Below are 21722 nucleotides of genomic sequence, written 5' to 3' on the forward strand. Positions count from 1 at the left end.
ATTCATTTGCAAAGCTAATGGAAACACTCTTTAAACCATGAACTTACACTGAGTGGTGGTTGTACTGCTGGAAGTCCTAAAGTGATGTTTGGCAAAGAAGGAGATGTGTAGAGACTCAACAAATTCATTGATTCTTCATTGATAAGAACATGTTGCTGTGGAACCAAATGCTGTGGCAAATATAAAACAAAACAAAGTAAAATGGTCACATGTTGACTAACCAAGTTGATCCCCTGAATTGGGAAATTTAAATGAAATTATTTTTCTTGCTGATTATTCATGTATGCATGCACCTTGCTAACATTCTTCTTGAAGAGAAAATGGCATAATAATGATTAAAATATGATTTGTGCATTAGAGTTCTTAAATGAGAACATAGAGTAATTTCTGGGTATTATACGCTGGTTGATGAGTCATAAAGGGTAAACTTGTCTTTGTATTTTCTAAAATGGTGGCTTACAAAGAAATGTGGTTTCTACAAAATTTTCTTCACTTTGCAACCCCTTTAAATATTCAACATGCAACACTGTGTTACTATAACATATGTAAATGAATCCCTAGTCATTCTTACTTATCTCCATGTTTCAAAAATGTTGAAAATTAATGTACTAAAATGTTATAATATTTCAGAGTATTTTGTAAAATGTATGAGGGTGCATGCACTGTTATGGTATTTATGATCATATCCTTTATAACTGGCTGGAGATTGTGGCCCTTTCCAAATATAATGGCAGAATTACTTTTGCCCTTTTCTTTACTAACATTCATGTTCTTCAACATGTGGTCTACTACAGTTTCTTAAATTACCTCTCTCTTTTTTTGTTTTTTAACTGTTGCCTCCCTTCCAGACCTCTCCACACAATAAGAGCTACAAAAGGTCTTATTAGACTTTGGAACTCTGGCATGATATGGTCCTCAAGGGAACAACATCCTTGAAAAAGAATACCCTGTGTAACAGTATGACACAGTGACTGCTTTCTTCCCAAACAAAAAGCATATGGGACTCCAATAATAGACCACCTCCATGCGGGATCTGTGCACTCAGGCTTTGACTAAAATAAATATAATAACTTGTCAAGCATGTTGTGGAGAGCTGTAGATTTTCCTCTCGACAAACCTGGGATATCAATTAACGCTGGAAAATACCTCAGGTTAATACAATGCAACCTCAGACTGTCACTAAAGAGTTGGGCAGCACAAAAACACAGGATGTTATTCCAAAACATAACCTTCCCATATAGTTTGTTTGGAGACTAAACCTATCACTGACATAATAACAGACCAGTCTATAGATGTCATCCATCCTCAACCCCAAAACTATGCTAAACTGAAAAGGAAACACACAAAATCAAGGTTTAGCATTTATGGTACAGGAAGCTTTGGATTACTTCTATATTTTACTGACTTTCTATTGGACTATAATTGATTTGATAAAAAATAAACAGAATTCAATATTTTCAATACATGAGCAACATCAACATTATCATCATCATCATCATCATCTCCTATTGTGTCTTACTACTAAGGACAATGGGCTAAATCCAGTTGTTATTCCCAAGCAGAGTAGATTCATTAATGTTGACTTGCAAAATTCTCACTATTTTAAGGGTCTACTATACTTGTAACAACTGGACTTGCCTTATTGATTGGTTGAGATTATAAACTGAATTTGTCTCACTGACCAGACACTAAAAATAAAACATCTATAATAGCATATATAAGAATAATAATTTGCTTGGTTTTTTTTTTTTTTTGGCTTGGTCCTCCATTATTGTATCATTGACATAAAGACATACAGATGAATATGCATTTTAAAGTCGATAATTAAAAAGGATCAATTCATAGTCATACACACACACATTTAAGGAATTTGAGCAACTGATGATGGCAGAAACATTTTGACAATTCATTTATAAAATTCTATTTGTTAACCACTCCAATAAATATTAACTTCATCCTTCTGTGATAGACAATAACATTGTCAGAAGGTTGCTTTTCTAGACAAAGGCAATTTATATCCTATATGGATCCAGACATCATCTATCAAGTATACCATTATAGTTGACATTCATCTAAGGCTTCTTCCACACAGCTGAATAATATCCCACATTATTGGTTTTGAACTGGAATATATGGCAGTGTGGACTCTGATGTGCCAGTTCAAAGCAGATACTATGGAATTTTTTGCCTTGGTATTCTGGGTTATATGGCTGTGTGGAAGGACCCCTAGACACTATTCTTAAATTGCCATTTTGGATACTGCTGTTACTTTGAGTAATCGAAAAAGGAAGAATCTGAAACATTTTTCTAACTTGTTTACAGTGTTCTGTGTTTTTAATCATTCCCTATATATCTATTTAGCTAACTAAGTATATGGCAACTTTCTTCCATCTGGAATTCAAGGTAGCATATATGGAACTCCAAGGTGGTCTCCTCACCAAAGAAAGATAACTCACAGAAACTTGCTTCAGCATTCAAAACAATTAACCTCTTTAATGCTGATAGCTTTTTAATATTAGGAATGAGAAAATAATGATTAAAGACATTAAATGTAGGTTTTAAACCCAGCAAATAATTTAACTGAGATGTTTAAAAATGCATAACTGGTTCTTTTTCAGTGTAGCCAGTAAGAGTCACTGTTGCTGCTGCCAATAATGCTCCTTAGCAGCTAATCTGAAATACACCAAGGAAGATCACTGTCCTATTGTAGGAATGGAAAGGCAAGTTCTGCAACTGTTCAACCATCTTGTTGACCCATCAGGTGCCAAAGAGTTGTTTTGATGGAGAAAGTAGTTTTGAAGAAGCAATGTACTCTGAGAAAGATATACCATATTTTCCGGTGTATAAGATGACTGGGCATATAAGGTGACCCCCAACTTTTCCAGTTAAAATGCAGTTTGGGATATACTCACCACATAAGACTACCCCTCTTCCAACACACACCAAATAAAAATTTTAAGAGACATCACATTTAGTTTCAATATGGTAATTTTGCTATTACCGTACCTCCTTCTCTGCCTCTCAGATCTCGCACATGCACACCTGTGCAGCTTCACTGCAGTCCTCAGGAGTGAGATCTGAGAGAAGGAGGCCAGACATCCCAGACACCTGCAGATTGCTCCGCCCTTCACTTCACTTAAGTCACTTCTTTCCATAAATCCTGGCGAGTGGATTTCCTTTTACTGTACATGTACAGCGCTGCCCTTGCTGCTTTCACAAGGTCGCTACATATGGCGGGGATGCGGCCACAGCCATTTTTGAGCTCCCTCCACCATATGTGGGGACCGCAGATTCTCCAGTCCAGCATTCAAGTTTCAGCACCCACCCTATAAGATGACACCTGGCAAATAAGTCAACCCCTGACTTTTGAGAAGATTTTCCTGGGTTAAAAAGTAGTCTTATATACCATAAAATACTGTAACTGGTTGGGGAAGAATTTCAGATGAATTCTTCCCCAACTACTTCACACTTGGAACTGTGTAGCCTACAAGGCTTCATGAAGCTCTCTGTGAAGTCCAGTACAATCCTATAAATCCCCACCAGTATAATTTTCAAAATTGATTCAAATAAAACCAGAACAATTCAAAGTACCTTGCAATATGATTTTCAGATTGAACTACCTTTCTTCCAGCCTTACTTTCTACCAAGTGACAACTACACATACCTATTCAAATTGGAAAATGATATAAAAATGATGTCATCAGAGCTATTATGATATAACAAGAGAGTAATTCAGCCTGGGTTATGACATGTGAGGAGAAGAGAACTGAAAAAACCCTGTTATTAGAAACACTGTGTTTGAAGAAGAATGGATTTGATAGCTAAAGTTTGTAAACCAGCAGCCACTGTGCGTATGAATATTCGCCTTATTGTCTAGTTACCCTTAAACCATCAAAGGAGAGTCTACTGGAATCCAGTGTACTGTCTTTGGAAAAACGATTCAACCCACAGGACCACACATTAACTATCAAGTAACTACAGACAGAGTGAAATTTCTAAGTGGAACCACAAATGGAAAAAAGTGGTTTCAGCTCTTAAGATCCCTGCCAGTGAGCTGTAAGTGTGTTCTGGCATTTTGAACTCCAATTTCAAAATACCATTAGAGGCACCTTTCAGTGCTCATGCCAGGAATGCAACAACTTATGCTTGACAATGGCAAGAGAAAAGAGTAGTGGCTACATGAACAGACAGCATTTTGACTCCCCCAGGGACATAATTTATTTTTGGTTTTGTCAGTTTTGCATATTTCAAAATATGAGTACCCTGTATATTCATATATAAGTCTAACTATATTAACCAAAAAATCAAATGCAAAAATCTGGGACAAAGTTTTGAGGGGTCGGTCAGTGTGAGTACTATGCCTTAACTGTGACCAAAGAAGGAACCACCAAAATGTTTATCATCAGATATTAAACAAGATGCATATCAGACAAAGAAATTTTAAAAATAATGTGAACATGTAAAAGTGTACACAGACATGGGAACCTTGAAAGTAGCAAAAGTGTTTTGATAATCATAAATTACTGATTATCACAATCTCCTCTAGACAGTTCATCAAAATAGTGAGATTGCCACTGCCACCCAATAATTTTTCAAGAGTAAAGCATTATTTAAAGATGACAGCTACTAATTAAAACACTCAGTATACAACTAACATGGCCGGGCAGTTCAAAATAGTGTGTAGTATCATCTTTCTAATGGAAATTTTCTTTTTGTATCAGGAGCAACTTGAGAAACTGCAAGTCACTTCTGGTGTGAGAGAACTGGCTGTCTGCAAGGACATTACCCAGAAGACACCAGGTTGTTTTGATGTTTTACCATCCTTGTGGGAGGCTTCTCTCATGTCCCTGCATGGGATGCTGGAGCTGACAGAGGGAGCTCGATCTGCTCCCCCAGATCGAACCACTGACTTGTTGGTCAGCAGTCCTGCCAGCATAAGAGTTTAACCCATTGCACCATTGGGGGCTTCTTTAAGAGAGATGAGGTGATGATGGTGATGCATTTCTAGCAATTACTAACAATGGTCTAGGCTAGAGTTTTATACATATAAAACATTAAATCAGTGTTGTAAAACAATGCTGAGTCCTCACACAAAGAAATGAATGAGTTTTCTTTTCTTTCTTTCTGAACTCCAATAATAACATCACTTTGAAAAGTCTGCCCTTCGCACCAAACAAGGTTTTAGAAAAGTCATTAGGCTACAATAAGGCAGCCTAAAGAGAGGTGATGTTGCTTAGGTCTGGAAGCAGTATGGAGAAATTCCATTCCATTATACCTCCTTATATCATGGAATATGGAACTGGGCTTCTCCTTTTAAAAAAAAGACCAATAAGATCCACATCACATGCTGATCCATTATTGTCCAAATAAAGTTTTTTCAGCTGCAGTTTTTCTGTAGTGATTAGCTTCTATTTTGAAATTCTACCCCATCTGAACTTCCTAAAATCCTATGCAGAGGATTAGGAGTCAAAACTACCACATGTTAGCTATCAATGTAGCCTTTTAGGGGATGGGGGTTGTTCTGGGCCAAAGAGAAGCTACTTATCAGTGTGAAGAGGTCATGTGCCTGCCCCGTGGATCAAAGTTCACACACACAATTAATTCATTATTAGGAAAAGTCACTGTCGGAGATTGAACTGGGTCTTCCAGTCTTTGGAGGTTACTGTCCTGCCAGTGACCTGAAGAAATTATCCCATTAGCCCTATATCTGACAAATTACTTTCCCTTATGTGGCTTAGAAAAAACCAAAACAAAGCAAAACAAAGATTATATAGGTTATATAATGTCCACTATACATACATTCTACTGAAATCAACACGAATTAACGAAGTGAAACACAACTGACACAATAATTGCTAGCTTATGCCACAATGCTACACACTTTAAATAAAACTCTTGTTTTTTCTTATGCAGTGTACAAGATTTTAATTAGAAATACTGAGTGTAGAATTATAGTTACAAAGGACAACAGCCATCATATGAAGTTAGAATGATTGCTTAGAGATATTATACAACTCTCAAAGACTGTATAGCCAGCCATTCTAACAGAGTAAATCCAGAGTTGAGCCTGCCCAGAGCAGATCTGTTCAAATAAATGGGATATGGGCTATTTAGAACCAAGAAGTCTAATTTATTTGAATGGAACAGTTCTAGGTAGGATAATTTAGATCAAAATTAAATCACTGTAAGATGTATTCTGAGTGTTGTATGTAGAAAACCCATAAGAAATCTACACCTGCTACAATTATATAATGTGCACCATAGCTGTCTCTGCTGTTGGTAGCACATTAACAGCAGGAAGCAGCAGGGCAACATGTGGTGGTACCACTAAGAAATTCTCCAAGTAACAGTACTAAGAAATGCATGCCTATATTTAACTGTGTAATTAGTAGTCATGGGCCTGAAATTTGTCCCATTCGTTTAATTCGTGTTTCCGTTTTGTTCAGTCCATTTGGATGGCATGAAACGGACAGGCCCCTCCTGAAACAAAAATGCAATCGATACAAAAGGCAGATGGGTCTGCTTTTCAGATGGAGTGTGTGGGGTCTGGCAGGGCCTGTAGCTGAGCTCTGAGTAAGATGTGCTCCTTACTTGGCACTCAGCTGTAGGCCCTGCCAGGCCCAGGTGCATAAGCCCAAAGGCTGCACCTGTGGGTCCAGGTGTTTTCGACCTATGGGTGAAGTCTCCACCCCCACCCCAAATAATGTAAACAAATATATTGTCAAAGGCTTTCATGGCCAGAATCACTGGATTGTTGCAGGTTTTTCAGGCTGTATGGCCATGTTCTAAAAGCAGTCTCTCCTCTAGAATGGTTCTAGAATATGATCATACAGCCAGAAAAATCTATAACAACTCAATGTAAATGAAAAAGGAAATGGAAAACAAATATCTGACCTCTCAATTCTGGGAGGTTCTGACAAAATGGATTGGGGGCCCCACCAAAAGCTGGACACGAAATGAATCAAGGTAAGCCCCAAATGCACATGACTAGTAATTAGCCACCTTTGTGAGTCTGAGAAACACCCTATCTTTCTAACAATTGTATGAAGGACATACAATACAAGTCTAAGACAACTAAACCAGATATCACACTGCACAGTCTCCTATGGCGGTGTAAAACTTTGCTTATCCCATTGCCATATCACATTGCCATTGCCATTTGCTTATCACATTGCCATTGCCATGAGCCATATGACTCATGGAAAAAAGTTTTCTTCCTTCTGTGTGAGATTACTAAGAGGTTACACATTTTCTGTTTTGATTTCTTTATTTAGGGACATTTTGCGAAAAGTTTTTGGTTGCAAAAATATGGAGGATTTTGATGCATCTCAACATGTTGAGGCAACACTGAGGAGCAAAAGAGTAGTGAATTTCTTTACCTTATACAGATCGGCCCAGAAATAAACCCCAATAAAATCAATGGGTTATACTCCTACAGGACACCAGACTTCACATTGATTGCTTACACCTATTAAACTCAATGAACTGCTTTTTCATGTTCTTACAGAAGATTTAAACAGTATGGTCTGCTCTTTGATACTATTTGTAGATTCTTCCAATAGTTCATAGTTTGATAAAATTTCAGTGGTCTCCATGTCAGTAGGGCAGTCAACGCATTCCAGGTTTTACTCCAGGCTTTAAAGGTGTTCTCCAAGGTGCTTAACTCAATTCTGCAATAGGTTCAGAATCTTGGAGCAGTCTTTTAAAAGCAGCCAGAACTTAGTATGGATTTACTGCCCCGCTTGAGTGGGAGCTATCAACAATCACTGTGTAATGATTTTGTTTCTACCTATTTATTTATTTACTACATTCATATTCCACCCTTCTCACCGCAAAAGAGGAACTCAGAGCAGCCTTACAAAAAGGCAGCAATTTGATGCCATGCACATACATACAGTAAAAAACAGACATATACATTAAAACCGAAAATCAACAGCAATATTAAAACAATTAATTAAAAGCATGTCATCCAGAGTCAAATCCAAGGCCATCCCATTAGTCATTTCATAATTCCATATACTAATACTGCACTAACTTGCAAGCCATTGCTATGTAATCATTGATTGGATGGTTTCTCTACTGACTCAATAAAGTAGCTTCAAACTATGAGGAATCTTAAAATTCATTTGCTGGCAGAAAGATAGAATACACCTTAAACAAATAAAACGAGCTCATTATTCTCAATAGGCATGAAACAGATGGCACTATTCATGCGAATCATGCTGGTAAAACAGGTGATAGCAAGTAAAATTATTCAGCCCAATATATAAGTTTGTCCCACTGTATCTGTGGCATTGTATTTTCTAAATAAGTCACATTTTAATCAAGATTCAGCACATGTCCATCTGTTTAGTAACCCAGTTGCCCAAGGCCAAATGCTTTATGCTTTTTTAAATACGTATTTATACAAACAGAGCTATGTCAGATCAATTGCTTTTAGTTATGCAAATCTTCTCCATTACATATAATTGTTGTGGCATTTTTTCTAATTGTTCATCCATAGTTTTTCTTTGTCATTTTGTGGTTTAAATCCATCATTACTTTTGGACACATAGCTAATAAATGGCTTTGATGTATTTTCAAATAGATCTTCTTTTATATCCCCTTTTGCTTATATTAATTTATAGGCTAACTTTTCTGATACCTCTGTAGCCCTTATGGAATTCTTTATTGATCAATTCTAGTTTTTTTTCCATGTTATGACTATTTCAGGTCTTGTGGCACATAACATGAATAATAAAATATTTTTATTTGCCAAATCCTTATTCTTACTTTTGAAAATAAACTTCAGTATTAAAGCTCCCCTGAAGTGTTTTGTTTCCCTTACTACTCTTCACACATGACTATAGCAAACCTACCAGAAGTTAAAGAACTATACAATGCTGAGATCTTTGAAAAGTTTCTTTTTGATTTCAACTCCCAGGAGTCCCAGTGAGAATTCCCAATGGCTATTCTAACCAGGGGATTCTGGAAACCGTAGTTCAGAAAAGTAACTTCTGGATCTGAATGATGTATGAATGGAAAGTTTTAGCAACAGCATCCCAGCTAAAGCTCAATTCCCATAGGCCAATACAATAATGGCCATGACCACACTAATATCAACACACCTGTCCCAGCATTAAAAGCTGGGTCAGAACTTGAAAACAAAGAAGCTTTTTTCCAAATGCTTGTCAAGAAAGGCTTGTAAATACCAAGCTGATTCTGAACTGAGCCAAAAGGAAGTTCTCCGTAACCAGTTAATGCTGCTGACAAATTCAAATATTTTTATTTGCTGTACTCCATGAAATCTGTGAAAGTATTTTCCTCTTCCCTTTAGCTACTGACCCTTCAAGGTCACTTTTATTTCATCAGTATCCATTTGAACTCAAAACCTAGGGTGGTTTTTATTATCTTTGATACAACTGTTCTCAGAGTCTGGAGACGGTATAGTCTGCATCATTTAGCACATGCTAAACTGAAACGTGTCCAAAATTACCGTGTCTTGGCAAGAAATATGTTTAACTATACCATAAGGACATAGATATATGAATGTTTAATTCTCTGAACACAGCAATTATAAAATAAAGTATTATTGTTTTCTCTCACAGCTGCACTATAGTAAGATTACAAGGAGGCAGTAGTACATTTGTATTGAAAATAAGTCACTTGTTAGAATAAGCTGCCAGAGAGTAACCAGACAAATTATTTTACTGCTTCAAACTAAGTATTGCAGGATAACAAACAGTACATTTAACCAGCAGGAAATTATCAGCCTGAACCACAACTGAAAGTACTTAAGTTAAAGTACTAAACTGGCTTAAATCCAGGTTATTTAGACTAAATGGCTTCAATGCAGCTCTGGCTGTATCTCAGTTATTCTGGAGTTTCGTGGTATTTATCTAGGGTCTCACCAACAACAACTGAAAGCTTGCATAGGCCTACGAAATCCATAAATATGGATTTTTTAAATAGTGTTACATTTAATGTTGGTTCAAACATTGATGACAAATAGTTTGTAAGATACTTGAGTATAAGTTGAGTTTTTCAGCCCTTTTTAAAGACGTGTAAAGCCCTTCTTGGCTTATATACAAGTCAAGGTTATTTATTATTTGACTTGTTGTTGTTGTTGTTGCTGTCATATTACATGTATTATTTTACTCTATTTATTATTATTACATTTATATTATTTTACTCTATTATTTTTATTACGTTTATTATTTTTCTTTATTATTGTTATTACATTTATTATATTACTCTGTTATTAATACATTGATTATTTTACTCTATTATTATTGGAAGGATACGTAGGCACATTTACGCTGAAGAAGGTTGGAATAATGGCTTAATCAGAGTCGGACAGTCTTATCTTAAATTACAGTATTAAGTAAATATTCAAAAACATTGAATGTTCTGATGTCTCAATTTTATTGGTATCTATTTTTATTTTGAATTTTTCCAGTAGCTGCTGCATTTCCCACCCTCGGCTTATTCTTGAGTCAATATGTTTTTCCAGTCTTTTGTGGTAAAATTACATGCCTCAGCTTATATTCCGGTCAGTTTATACTCGAGAATATACGTATCAAAGATTTATCTGGGCATTGTTTGGATCTATCTTACCTGCCATTGATAAGTATACAATATCTGCATCAGGGTTGATACTACAAGTCCCATCAGTCCTAGGCAGTACATCCAAAGCTTTTTTTTCTATGAGTTTTAATCATCTTGAGGGCAACATTTTTCTCATTACTGATCAACCTTAGACTTCAGACTGAAGGCTTGTATTACACAATAAAATTAGTAACCTGAAAACATGAGTTGAGTGGCCCATCCATAGTTTGTTATGTTGTTTCACTTTTCATATTCCATTTTCAAATCAATCTACAGTATGTCCACTATGGGTCCTTTAATACTACACATTTATAGCACTTTGATTCCATTTTCCCTGCCATGTTGACATTCTATGAAATTTTGAACTTTGCCATTTTGAACTTTGTCATTTGAGAGGCATTAGTGTTCTCTGGCAGAGAATTCTAAATACCTCTCTTCCAAAACTGTAGCATCCCAAGATTCAATAGTTTCTTGTCATGGCAGCCAATGTGGAACCATAGTGCTACAATTGTGTAGTGTGAAAAGACCCTAAGACACAAAATACCCATAGCATAGTACAGGAAACAAAAGTTAGTATCCAGAGCAGTGATATATCTGTTTTTGTCATACAATAAAGAAAAAAAATATGTTGTGTAAATGGGCCTTTAAGTCCAAATTTGTATATAGCCGTCCCTCCATTTGCAGGTTTCGCACTACTCATAGTTTTCATTATTTGTGAACCTGTTTCACTGTGACTGCCTCCCAAAGTTGGGGCTGCTGTGTAAACATTCACATGGTGGTCCACCCTCAGAAGATGAGCAGGTGAACTGTTAAGAAGGTGGGTGTGTCATGTGTTTCTGTCTTGCCTAAAACCTCCCTTCCTTTACCCAGGCAAAACAGACACTTGCAACACAGAGGAAGAGGAGGAGCTGGCTCTGCACACCACTATACTTATTCTATGGATCTGACTAATTTTCTTCTTGTGTGCCACAATATCTGTTTCACCCAGGCAAAGGAAGAAAACAGGGGCATATGGTGCACACACAACAACAACAAGAAGAAGAGTAATCACATCTGCTAGTAGGTGATGATGTGGGCGCACATGGAGGCAAGTTCCAGCTTTTTCCCAAATGAAATTGTTCACAATGTCTCAGGGCAACTCTATATTCATCCAAGGAGGTGGTCCACAAACTTCAGACCTCTGATGATGCTGGACTCAGAATACAATGCTGGCTGAGGGCTGAAGTCCAAAAGATTCAAGTTTGAGAACCACTGCTTCAAAACATTGCTGAAAACTACAGTAGAATCTCCCTTATCCAACAAAAACAGGCCGGCAGAACATTGGATAAGCAAAAATGTTGAGAAAATATTTATTTATTTATTTATTTATTTATTTAAAACATTTATATTCTGCCCTTCTCACCCTGAAGGGGACTCAGGGTGGAGCACAGCATATATATGGCAAACATTCAATGCTGGGACACAAATTCTTATATACATACATAAACATTAAAAACATTTATCCAAATATTGTTCTCTTCATATAATGAGAAGGCTGCACACTTGGCAGATGACTACACAATTGGCCAAAATATGCTCCTTTACATTTTAGGTGAAACCAATAGAAATTTTGTGCCAGCTCTGATAATAAAATAGATACCATATACCCAAAGGGGAGATTGTTCTTACCTCAGTTTGGGAATTAGATGTCAACACTGAGGTTTCCTTATCTGTATTTCCAGTAGGACCATTATTTGGTGAACTGGGACCTGATCCTGGGGAACTGCTACTGACTGATGATTCTGGGAATAAAAATAAAGATAGCAATGATAAACATCAGTTACTTTTCTCTCTCCCAAAACAAAACATCAGCATGTAGCTTATGACAAATACTTTAGATGTACAATGCATTCCTTTATTCATTTCAAGATTGGCTTTCCCTCTTATTACTTCCAGTACACAAAGGTCATAGTTTACTACTTCAGCAATATTTCCCCTCTCTGAAGAGACAGCTAGTTTCTCAGTGGCAGGCAAGATATTGAAAGGGCGTTCCTAATGAGTAAAGGAAAAGGAAGTACCTTTGGCTGCATTCTCTGCTGCCTCTGCGAGAGATCAGCATGATAGAGATACTGGACTCTCAAAGGTCAAGATAACATGTCATCAATTCATGAGGCCTGCTGCCATTCCAAGGCTGTTTGGATAAACCCCTGGAGGACTCAGTTGTGAGCTGGCCTTTATATGAGTAACTAAGAAACAATACTTCATTTCTCTCAGTCAATTCTAAGGGAATCTATGTTAAACATCTCAACGTAGCATTTTAAGGGTTACAGCTTAATTTTTGGTGCAAAACACTTTACATTGCCTTGTTACGACTAAGCGATAGTTTTTGATACAATATGCTGCAATAGCACAGAGTTGTTGAAAGACAAATGCCAGTGAATACTCTTAATAAAGAAAAAGATATAATCCCCAAAATTTAGAGTTATAAGGCCAATCAGGATACGTCTCAATATATCCAACAATTGATGTAAGCTATACCACTGAAAACAAGTGAGTCAACTTCATTTTAAGCCAATGTTTAGCTGCTAACCCTTTCCCCCTCCCAACCTTCTGCAACATTAGATTTTGTAGGTTATTTTAAAGAATATTTGTACTTTTAATTTCAGCACACATGTGAAATTGATTGGGACTACTACATTTGATATGAAAGCAGAAAACCACACAACTACTTAAGATTTAGGCCTAAATCCAATGCAATGTCACTAGAGTTGTGTTGGATTTCACCACCTGAGAAGTGGTGATGTAAAAGGCAACACATGGAGAATATTTTTTGCTCAACCTTTTAGGCCATAGAAAACTTTATTCCATCACTTTCTTGTGGTAATAGAAGAAATTACCTCCTACACATGCAACTGATTTTGCACTAATAGTATCATAAAATCCAGGCCATTAATGCATTTTTAAAATCCATGCAACTGTTAAAATCGTATCTGCTATTGATCTCTGTTGATTTTAATTAATCTTGGAGGGCGAGAATCCTAACAGTTTTTGAACAGTCCAATTTTAAAATACTGTCCTTATCAAGAAACAAATCATAGGGTTCTGTTTTAAAATATTTATTACATGAGCTGAGCAAAACTGATATGTTTTATGCTATGGCAGACACATTATAATCATGTTTGGTATGTATGTAATTAGAGCCACATAACATTTTTGATCGTTCTAATCTACACAGATACAAAAGCTCACAAATACACATTTTGTTAGACAAATTAATTAGGCTTGAATCCAGATTTAATCATATTGAGAGTACACCACTGAAATCTGAGATTTAGGTGAAATCTGCCTAATGTAATTCACTTAATAGGACTTGTATAAGTATATCACGATCTGGATGCAACTCAACACTTCACTAGCCAAGTTTCTTCACTCTTCACTCAATAGGATAGCAAAACATAATATTGACCTTTCTTGTGGCTTTCCATTTCAGAGCAAAGAACTATTTTCTGCCCTGTTATAGCTTAAAATGCATACAATTATTAGTAGACCATTCTATTACACTGGAAAAAATGAATCTGAATGTTTAAACAGTATACTTTTTTTTCAGGCATAAACTTTTCAACTCCAAAATATTAATACAAAAGCTGTCAGGAAGAATCTTTTCTAAGTGTTAAAACTTTCATTCCTCTTTGAAGTTATATTCATTCGCTACAAAAATGTTCAATCTTTCTTATCACAATCAGCAGCCATGAAACTTATTTTAAGATAATGAGTTTTTCCTTAAGTTTTTTTTTAAAAAAATGGCCACTGATTGTCCATCTGTCTGGGATGCCATATACTTTTGTTAACATTTTCTGCTTAAAACAAAACAACTGAAAAAAATCTGGTTAGAGCTACTGAAAGGTAACCAGCCCATATCTCAAAATAAAGAAATAATTTTAAAAAAACCCGATAGCTCCTCCAATAATTGTGAGAACATTTTTCCACAAATTGATGGTCGCTTCTCAAAATTGTCTGTATAATCTCCTCTAATTCCTGCAAAGCAATGTTTCATCATAATCAGTTACAATGTTAACATGTTTGCCCAGATGTGTATATGTCCAGCCCCATCTTTCATTACCTGTCACCTCAAATAATCTTTTCTTGAAAGAGCAGACCACCATCCCATCCTTCCTTCTGAGTAAGGGACTGCTTCTCCTTTCTGTTACCTTTTGTTTTAATCTGGAGCGAACTTTCAAGTTGGGCTCTGAGGCTGGGAATTGAGAAAACAAATGGTACAATTACAAAACTAAATGTGATAGGAAGCAGCTTTAAACAATGAGAATAATTTATTTCTATTTTATTTCATAAATCAGAAGTACTTGCTACATAGTGTTCTTTTATTAATAACTACTATTTGATTGTATACTTGATTTAATGTGCAAAGCTACCTTATATTTTTGCTACATATCCCTCCATACCATCTCACAAGACAGGTCAACATTTTTTATGGGATGGTGTCTTCAGGTTCAAGAGGTGTGACTGAAAGGCACATATAAAGTTTGCATTTGAGCCCCAAAGGAAAGAGATGAATTCCAAAGTTTCCCCAAATGATGATAAATACTGTAGGAAGGACCACAGTACAACGGAAAATAGCCTTTTCAACAACATTCTTCTTGAAGTTCCTGCCTATTTCCCTCAGCTGGACAGGTCCCTGCTGTCCATTGGCTACTCAGCTGAACTAATATTCAGCTCCTACTCCAGTTCACTTCTGTATGTGGAAAGATAGGGTGCAGCTCATTATTTGTCTCATAAACCAAAATATTTTTGGCCTTTGCAATATCTTTTAGCTTATATTACAAGAGATTCCTCCATATTCAGTGCACCTATTTATTTATCTAACTATCTTCCAACCAGGTATTCCCATATGTTCATTTGCAATGCAGATGTCATGCTCACTGTGTCCTGGTTCTGATAAGAGTAAAACTACATGAGGCACTGAATACCTTTTTCTTTCTTTTGGAAAAAATGGGAAGATGGGGATTTGGATCAGGGCTACGATGTTGAAGGCATAACTGTTTCCCTGTCTTGCTGACAAACCAGATAAATAAAGAGGCAACGCTACAGTAATGGATTAAACTAAGGGCAACTTTTATTAAATAGTTACCTATTTATGCTGTTTCTTGAGGAAAATAAAACTATTTGAGGGATCGATCTGATACGGGAGCGGTTGAGACAGTCTGTCATCCTTGACTTGAGCTCCCAGTCATCCCCTTGAGTAATATACCAAAGCACTTAAGAACAATCCATAATTTACATGGTTGCTCAAAAGCCAGTTCTTATCCTGGAAGGCTAATCAATGGGTGTAACCCCCAAAGTCACCCTGACTTCTAACTAGAGCTAATACCCCAGAGACCAGCCCCAAGGACAGGATATTAATCTCCCACCCCCTAAAGGGGGGTTTCAAAATTCCCATCCAACACCAAATAATGCCAGTAGCTGAACTCTTCTTGGCTCCTCCCAATACTTGCCAAGAAAACCTATTTATTTCACACCACTCAAGCTAATTGAATAAAATCCTGAAAGGGGGGGGGGATTGCTATACGGCCTCCAATGCGACCACATAATGCTATGATGCTGAAGAAGGTGGTTGGATGGACCAATGAAATTCAAAGAGGGAGATGGAGAGTGTGTGGCTGACATAAATCGCCTACTGAGGCCACCCCCGCCCCATTCCCTAGACACATGTTAAAATCTTATTGGTCTCCTCTGGATGTCAGGAAATCCATCTACCTCAGTGATTCCCAAAGTGGGTGTTACCGCTCTCTGGTGGGCGCTGCAGCGATCCGGGGGGGGGGGGCAGTAATGGCCACAAGTGCATTTGGGGGGTGATGAATAACTGTAAGGGGACGGTGAAAGCATAAAAGAAGAGAAGATTTAGAATAACTGATTTCCAAGGGGTAGGCCAAATATCCTACCTCCACTGCCTTATGATGTTGTAAATGTGTTGTAAATTCTTTACCTCCTCTCATCACAGAGATGGGACCATTGTAGCTACCACCAAATTCAGCATGGAGAGATGCATGTCCATGACATATCCCCAATCCAAATATTTCCCCTCTTTCTTTTAAATGAAAAAGATATTGGGAGATAGAACTACAGATTTCACCACATCTAATTGGTCATGTTCTTTCAAATTCCTTATTTTAAACAATTTTCATGATTTTATTATTTCCTTTTACCGTTTATGCCAATAAACAGTAATGCAATTCTATTTTTATTGTTTTTAAAGATGAATAAGTGCTCTCCATTCACTGAATAAGACTACATTATCACTGATTTCTTTTTTAATTCAACCTGACAATAATTGCAAAAATTCATTCATGTCATTTCCAAATTTGTCATTTAGGGTGATGTTCTATTGATAGTTCTCCATGTTCCCCAACAGTAGAAGATTTCCATGCTGGTGCCTGCATAATGTGATGCAATCCTCTGGGCCCAAAGAAAAATTATGGTACTTCAACACTGACTAGGGAGAGGTTCCATTTGCCTCCCAATGTGCTCTTATGCCCAGCTGCTCTAATTGCCTTGCTATTTTTAGCTACCTTCCCATCACTCTCTGCATTTCAATTAATCGCATAAACAGAGACGGCAACTCTTATGTGACTGTCTGAATTCATGCTACAGTGGAAAAGACAAATCCCTTGCATAAAAGATGAAGCATAATTATTTAAATGAAAACTATTTTATAGTGAAGGCAGACATCAGATGTTTTGTCTATTCTGAAAACAAGCAAGCAAGGAAAGCAAAGCAAATGTGTTCCTGAGTATGCTTTGGAAACAGTACACCTACAATGCCTTGCAAGAGATAACAAAAGCAATAAGCAACTAGTTTACTAATTTAGGAGGACATTTTCCCATAAAGATGAACTCTTTTCATTTTTTGAAAAAGGTAGATGCAATATAATGAAACAAAAAAATACTCTCTTCCTGTGGCAAAAGTAGCTCTTAAGAACTACTGAAGAACTGTCAATGTTTTGTTCCCAAGTATGTATAAGTAATAATTCGTATTTATTTTCATTGCTTGTTAAATTATAGGATCAAATAAATAATCTATCTGGCATGAGATCAGCTTGAGTATTTTGCAGAGTTATTCTTTAAATTGTCTAGAGTTTACATATTGAATATAAGACATTGTTTGTGGATGTCTATGTCAAACAGGACATTGTAGAGCTTGAGAGGGCTTAAGCATGTCTAACTCTATAGGACAGCCCTGTTAATTTATCATGTAAATCAGTGATTCCCAACCTTTGCTCTTCCAGCTGTTCTGGACTTCAGCTCCCAGAAATCCTAGCCCTCTTACCAGCTGTTAGAAATTGTGAAGCTGAAGTCCAAAACACCTGGAGGACCAAAGGTTGAGAACCACTAATGTAAATGAACATAGGAAAATGCTCATAACACTGTAGCTTTTTCATTTATAAAAAAATTACTTAAGGAGGACATAAAAGAACTTGGTCAGATTGATTATTTTATTTCTATCAAAATAATGGAACTCAGATTATTTGAATGATTTGATTAAAGCTGAAACTCTGATACAATATATGACCATGTAATTAAGGTAAATGGAAAGTAGTATCTTATTATCTTTCATTGTCTGGATTTCAACTTGGTGGGTGATCTCCACCCAAATATGCAAAGGGCGTTGCCTTCAAAAACAAGCAAAGAAATAAAGAAAAACCCTACATAAGCTTCTAATATTTTCTCTTTGGTGGCCAAAGGATGAAAGTTTTCATGCATTTTTCACACTTTTGAATATTTTGCAATTCTGTTTTATTGAAAGTACCATATTGTTTCCTCTAGCAAATGTATAAAACCAACAACTGAAATGTTGAATACAAGGAATTGGAGAAGTGACAGTGTTTTGACTCCTGTACAGAGTCAAGATACAATACACCAGTTGACTTTTTAAAATAAAAATGAGAAAATTTGTGGATATTCTTTAAATTTTTACTTAATATATAAATAGAACTGAAGTATGCTGCTATCTTTAGTCTGCAGTCTGCACTTGAATAAATAACTGCATCACAGAAGTCCATGTAAAGAAGTATGGCCTTTGGTGAAAATGAGATGCAGCCATTTTCTATGATACCGTATTTTGTTGCATTGTATTTAAGAAAGGTGATCACATTTCTTCTGCTTCAGTTTCTACTTATGTATAGAATTGATATCATGCCTGCAGGCAAGCAGTCAGAAATGCTGGTGTGAATGAATGAATGAATGGTTGGCTGTTGCTTTTGTTTATTTGGAAAGTCCAAGACTGATATCTGTATAATGACTTATGTGAGACCTAAATTCAAATCCTCATGAAGTTCCGTAAATGATCTTGGGCAATCATTATCTTAGGGCCTATCCTGCCTTACAAACAAATTGTGAGGATACATCAGGGGAAAACTTTGCACATTGCCCTGAGCTCTTTGGAAAAAAGTAAAACATGAGTAATAAATATTAGGGGACTTTTTAAATAAAGAAAATCCTACCCGTATATAAGCACGAGAAGCTATGTCTAAGGAATTCCATTTAAATAAGTTTATTTTATGATTTTGCCTTTTATGTCGCGAATTACTAAACCAGTACAACCTAATTAGCTGTATCCACAACCTAACCTTGCATCTGGCAGAGTAATTTAGCAAAATTAATTGTATACCACCAAAAGTCAATGAGACACTGAGGAAAATCCTTTGGAATGCTGTTTCCTTTCCTTTGGAAGAGAATTATGTACAATTTCAGCATGATTTGCATTACTAACAGTGAAATCCAACTGGGAGGAATCACTCTCATTTATATTACTTTCCCATGAGAAAATCAAGACAGAGCTATAAAGCTAGTGCTCTTATTCGCAAATAGCTCCATAATGCTTACTTGGCAGCAAAAACCTTTAATCACAATTGTGGCTGAGCAGATATTCAAAATGTGACTCCCAGTCTGGTGCAAAAGACAGCACGTTCTTTGGTAAACAAATGAAAGGTAGGGATAGAATGATTCCTGTTTACACAGAGTCCTAAAAACCTCCCGTAAGAAAGAGGAATGTTTATGAAGAAACAGCCACAAAATGAGATTGGATTCTCATTGCTTTTATTTATTAAATTTATGTTTGGCTTCTGTGTATGTCATTTCATAGACACAAAACCTGCTGTGAATGAGGAAATAGTGCTATTCTCCATTAATAGCCTAAGGAAATGAAGAAAAAAAAGGGAGATTCACTTCTTGTGACAAAGGTTAAACATTTGTCAGCAAGGAACCTGTCTATACACATGAATGTTGCATGGGACAGCTTTGTCTGGGACAGTCCCGTGAGGATGTTGTAGGCTCCAGCATGTCCCTTTTGCCTTAGGGATGGCCCCATGGCCACCCTGATCAGTTGAGGGTCATTTCATTTGTGTCATCATGGTTCCTGTTGCTTTTCCCTCTAAAACTGTTCAGCAATGTTTGGAAGCTTTGTGAATATGTTGCCAAATTAGGTCTCCTGTCACCTTCCAATTACATGCCCAAGGCCTCTTGTTTAAACAGGATATATGCTAAATGCAGCAATTCTTAATGCTGTAATTCTACAGAGCTCTGTTCCTACATGTGAGCCTCTGTATGAATTTTACATCCCTACTTTTACATTGAAAGTTTGACATATAAACAAATGAACAGAAGCGGCCCAAATGAAAGCAATTCATTATTCATCTCTGTATATTATTTATTGTGTTTTGACAAACATCTCATAGTCTGCATTCTCTCTGTTGCTGGTGTGTTCTGTGCCTAGGTATTTGAAATGGTGTGTAGAAAACATATGGTTTCAATAATATTGCAGCCCTTTTATACAGACAATGAGAATTGAATTAAGGACTATTTTGAAACCCCCATGGAGATGTAAAAGTATCAAAGGCTGCAGCAGAACAATACTGCTAAATGTCTGAAAATATTTGGCTTTATCAGTCAACAATTTTACACCTAAAGTATTGATTTATTTAATACTATACATTTTTAATATAGGAGGATAAATCCTAAATTTCTACAATGAGTTATAATCTGGATTTGAAAATGAATACTGTTGGAAATTACACTTATAAAAGGCAGAACAGAAAAAAGTATTTTGCAACAGTTTTCTATATTTGTCACTGGTATGATAGTGTGTTATCATAACTGCTTCTTGGGAGTGGTTGTAGCTGATGAGTCAAAGAAAGCATAAACTCCTGCCTTAGCATCTACAAATATTTGGGGAGGAAAACTCTTGATAAGTGACACAGTTGTACAAAAACATTCAACATGTCTCTTATTGAGGATGGAGAGATTATTTCCTTTGCTCTATGATAGACAAAAGAAAAATTGTAAAGCCTATCTCACTTGAACTTATTGCACACAGTTAAAATAACTGAATATATATTTTGCATATGCCCAAAATTGGAGCACCTGTTAATAATATCCACTACTTAAAGTATGAGCCAAACACTTGTGGAACGATGCATTACTCCTTGGGATTACATTTTGGGATTTTAAGTGAGACATGTTCACTTCTGTGTTTACCAAATTCAAATTTGAATAGCATGTTTAGTTGTTACTATACAACAGACAACACATGTGAAGTTAAACATTTTTAGATTTATAGTACATGCTGGTTTAAAGCCAAACCTTTTAAAGTCTGATATGTAAAAATATCCCAAGTCATATTCAAAGTCTGTGAGTGTTTGTGTCTGTATGTGCTTATACATAACACAACAAAAAAGATTTAGTGGTACATCTGAAACTAACTAATGTGTCCACACTCATACATTATCAATCTGAGTTGAGATATAAACCATGTTTAAGTGTTCTAATAATGAGTTTAACTTCTTCAGGACTTCTTCCCATTTGTGTCATTTCCTCCAGTGTGGTTTTGTGAAGGAGATTAGAAGTTTCCATTGGTATTTTATAGTAATCACAGTTCAGTGTGCTATCAGAAAGCTCAATCACACAACCCCCTCCCCCACTCCAATAGCTGTATAAATTGTAACTTGAAATTGGCCTATTTTAAATTGTTATCAAAATTAATGACAGCTTGTCCAAGTTTGTAGTGGGCTGTGAAAAGTTTTATGCATGCTAGAGAAGGGGAGCATCAAAAACAGAGGATAGGCTAGGATCATTCTTGTTGTCTGA

At 36.4% G+C, this 21722-nt stretch overlaps 1 protein-coding gene across 11 annotated transcripts in view; it reads right to left on the reverse strand.

Annotated features, from left to right (window-relative positions):
- Positions 1–21722, reverse strand: part of HDAC9 (histone deacetylase 9) — a 491112-nt gene that overhangs the window by 231468 nt on the left and 237922 nt on the right. For all 11 annotated transcript variants that reach the window (XR_009631775.2, XM_060782133.2, XM_060782132.2 and 8 more), the window contains 3 exons: positions 14687–14818; positions 12256–12368; positions 48–170 (listed from right to left, as the gene is read on the reverse strand). Coding sequence is in view for 10 of the 11 variants with exons in the window: in XM_060782133.2 (XP_060638116.2) it covers positions 48–170; positions 12256–12368; positions 14687–14818 (368 nt within the window). In the remaining variant the exon portion in view is untranslated. The remainder of the gene's footprint in view (positions 1–47; positions 171–12255; positions 12369–14686; positions 14819–21722) is intronic.

This window comes from Anolis sagrei, chromosome 6 (genome assembly GCF_037176765.1).
Source record: "Anolis sagrei isolate rAnoSag1 chromosome 6, rAnoSag1.mat, whole genome shotgun sequence".
NCBI lineage: Eukaryota > Metazoa > Chordata > Lepidosauria > Squamata > Dactyloidae > Anolis > Anolis sagrei.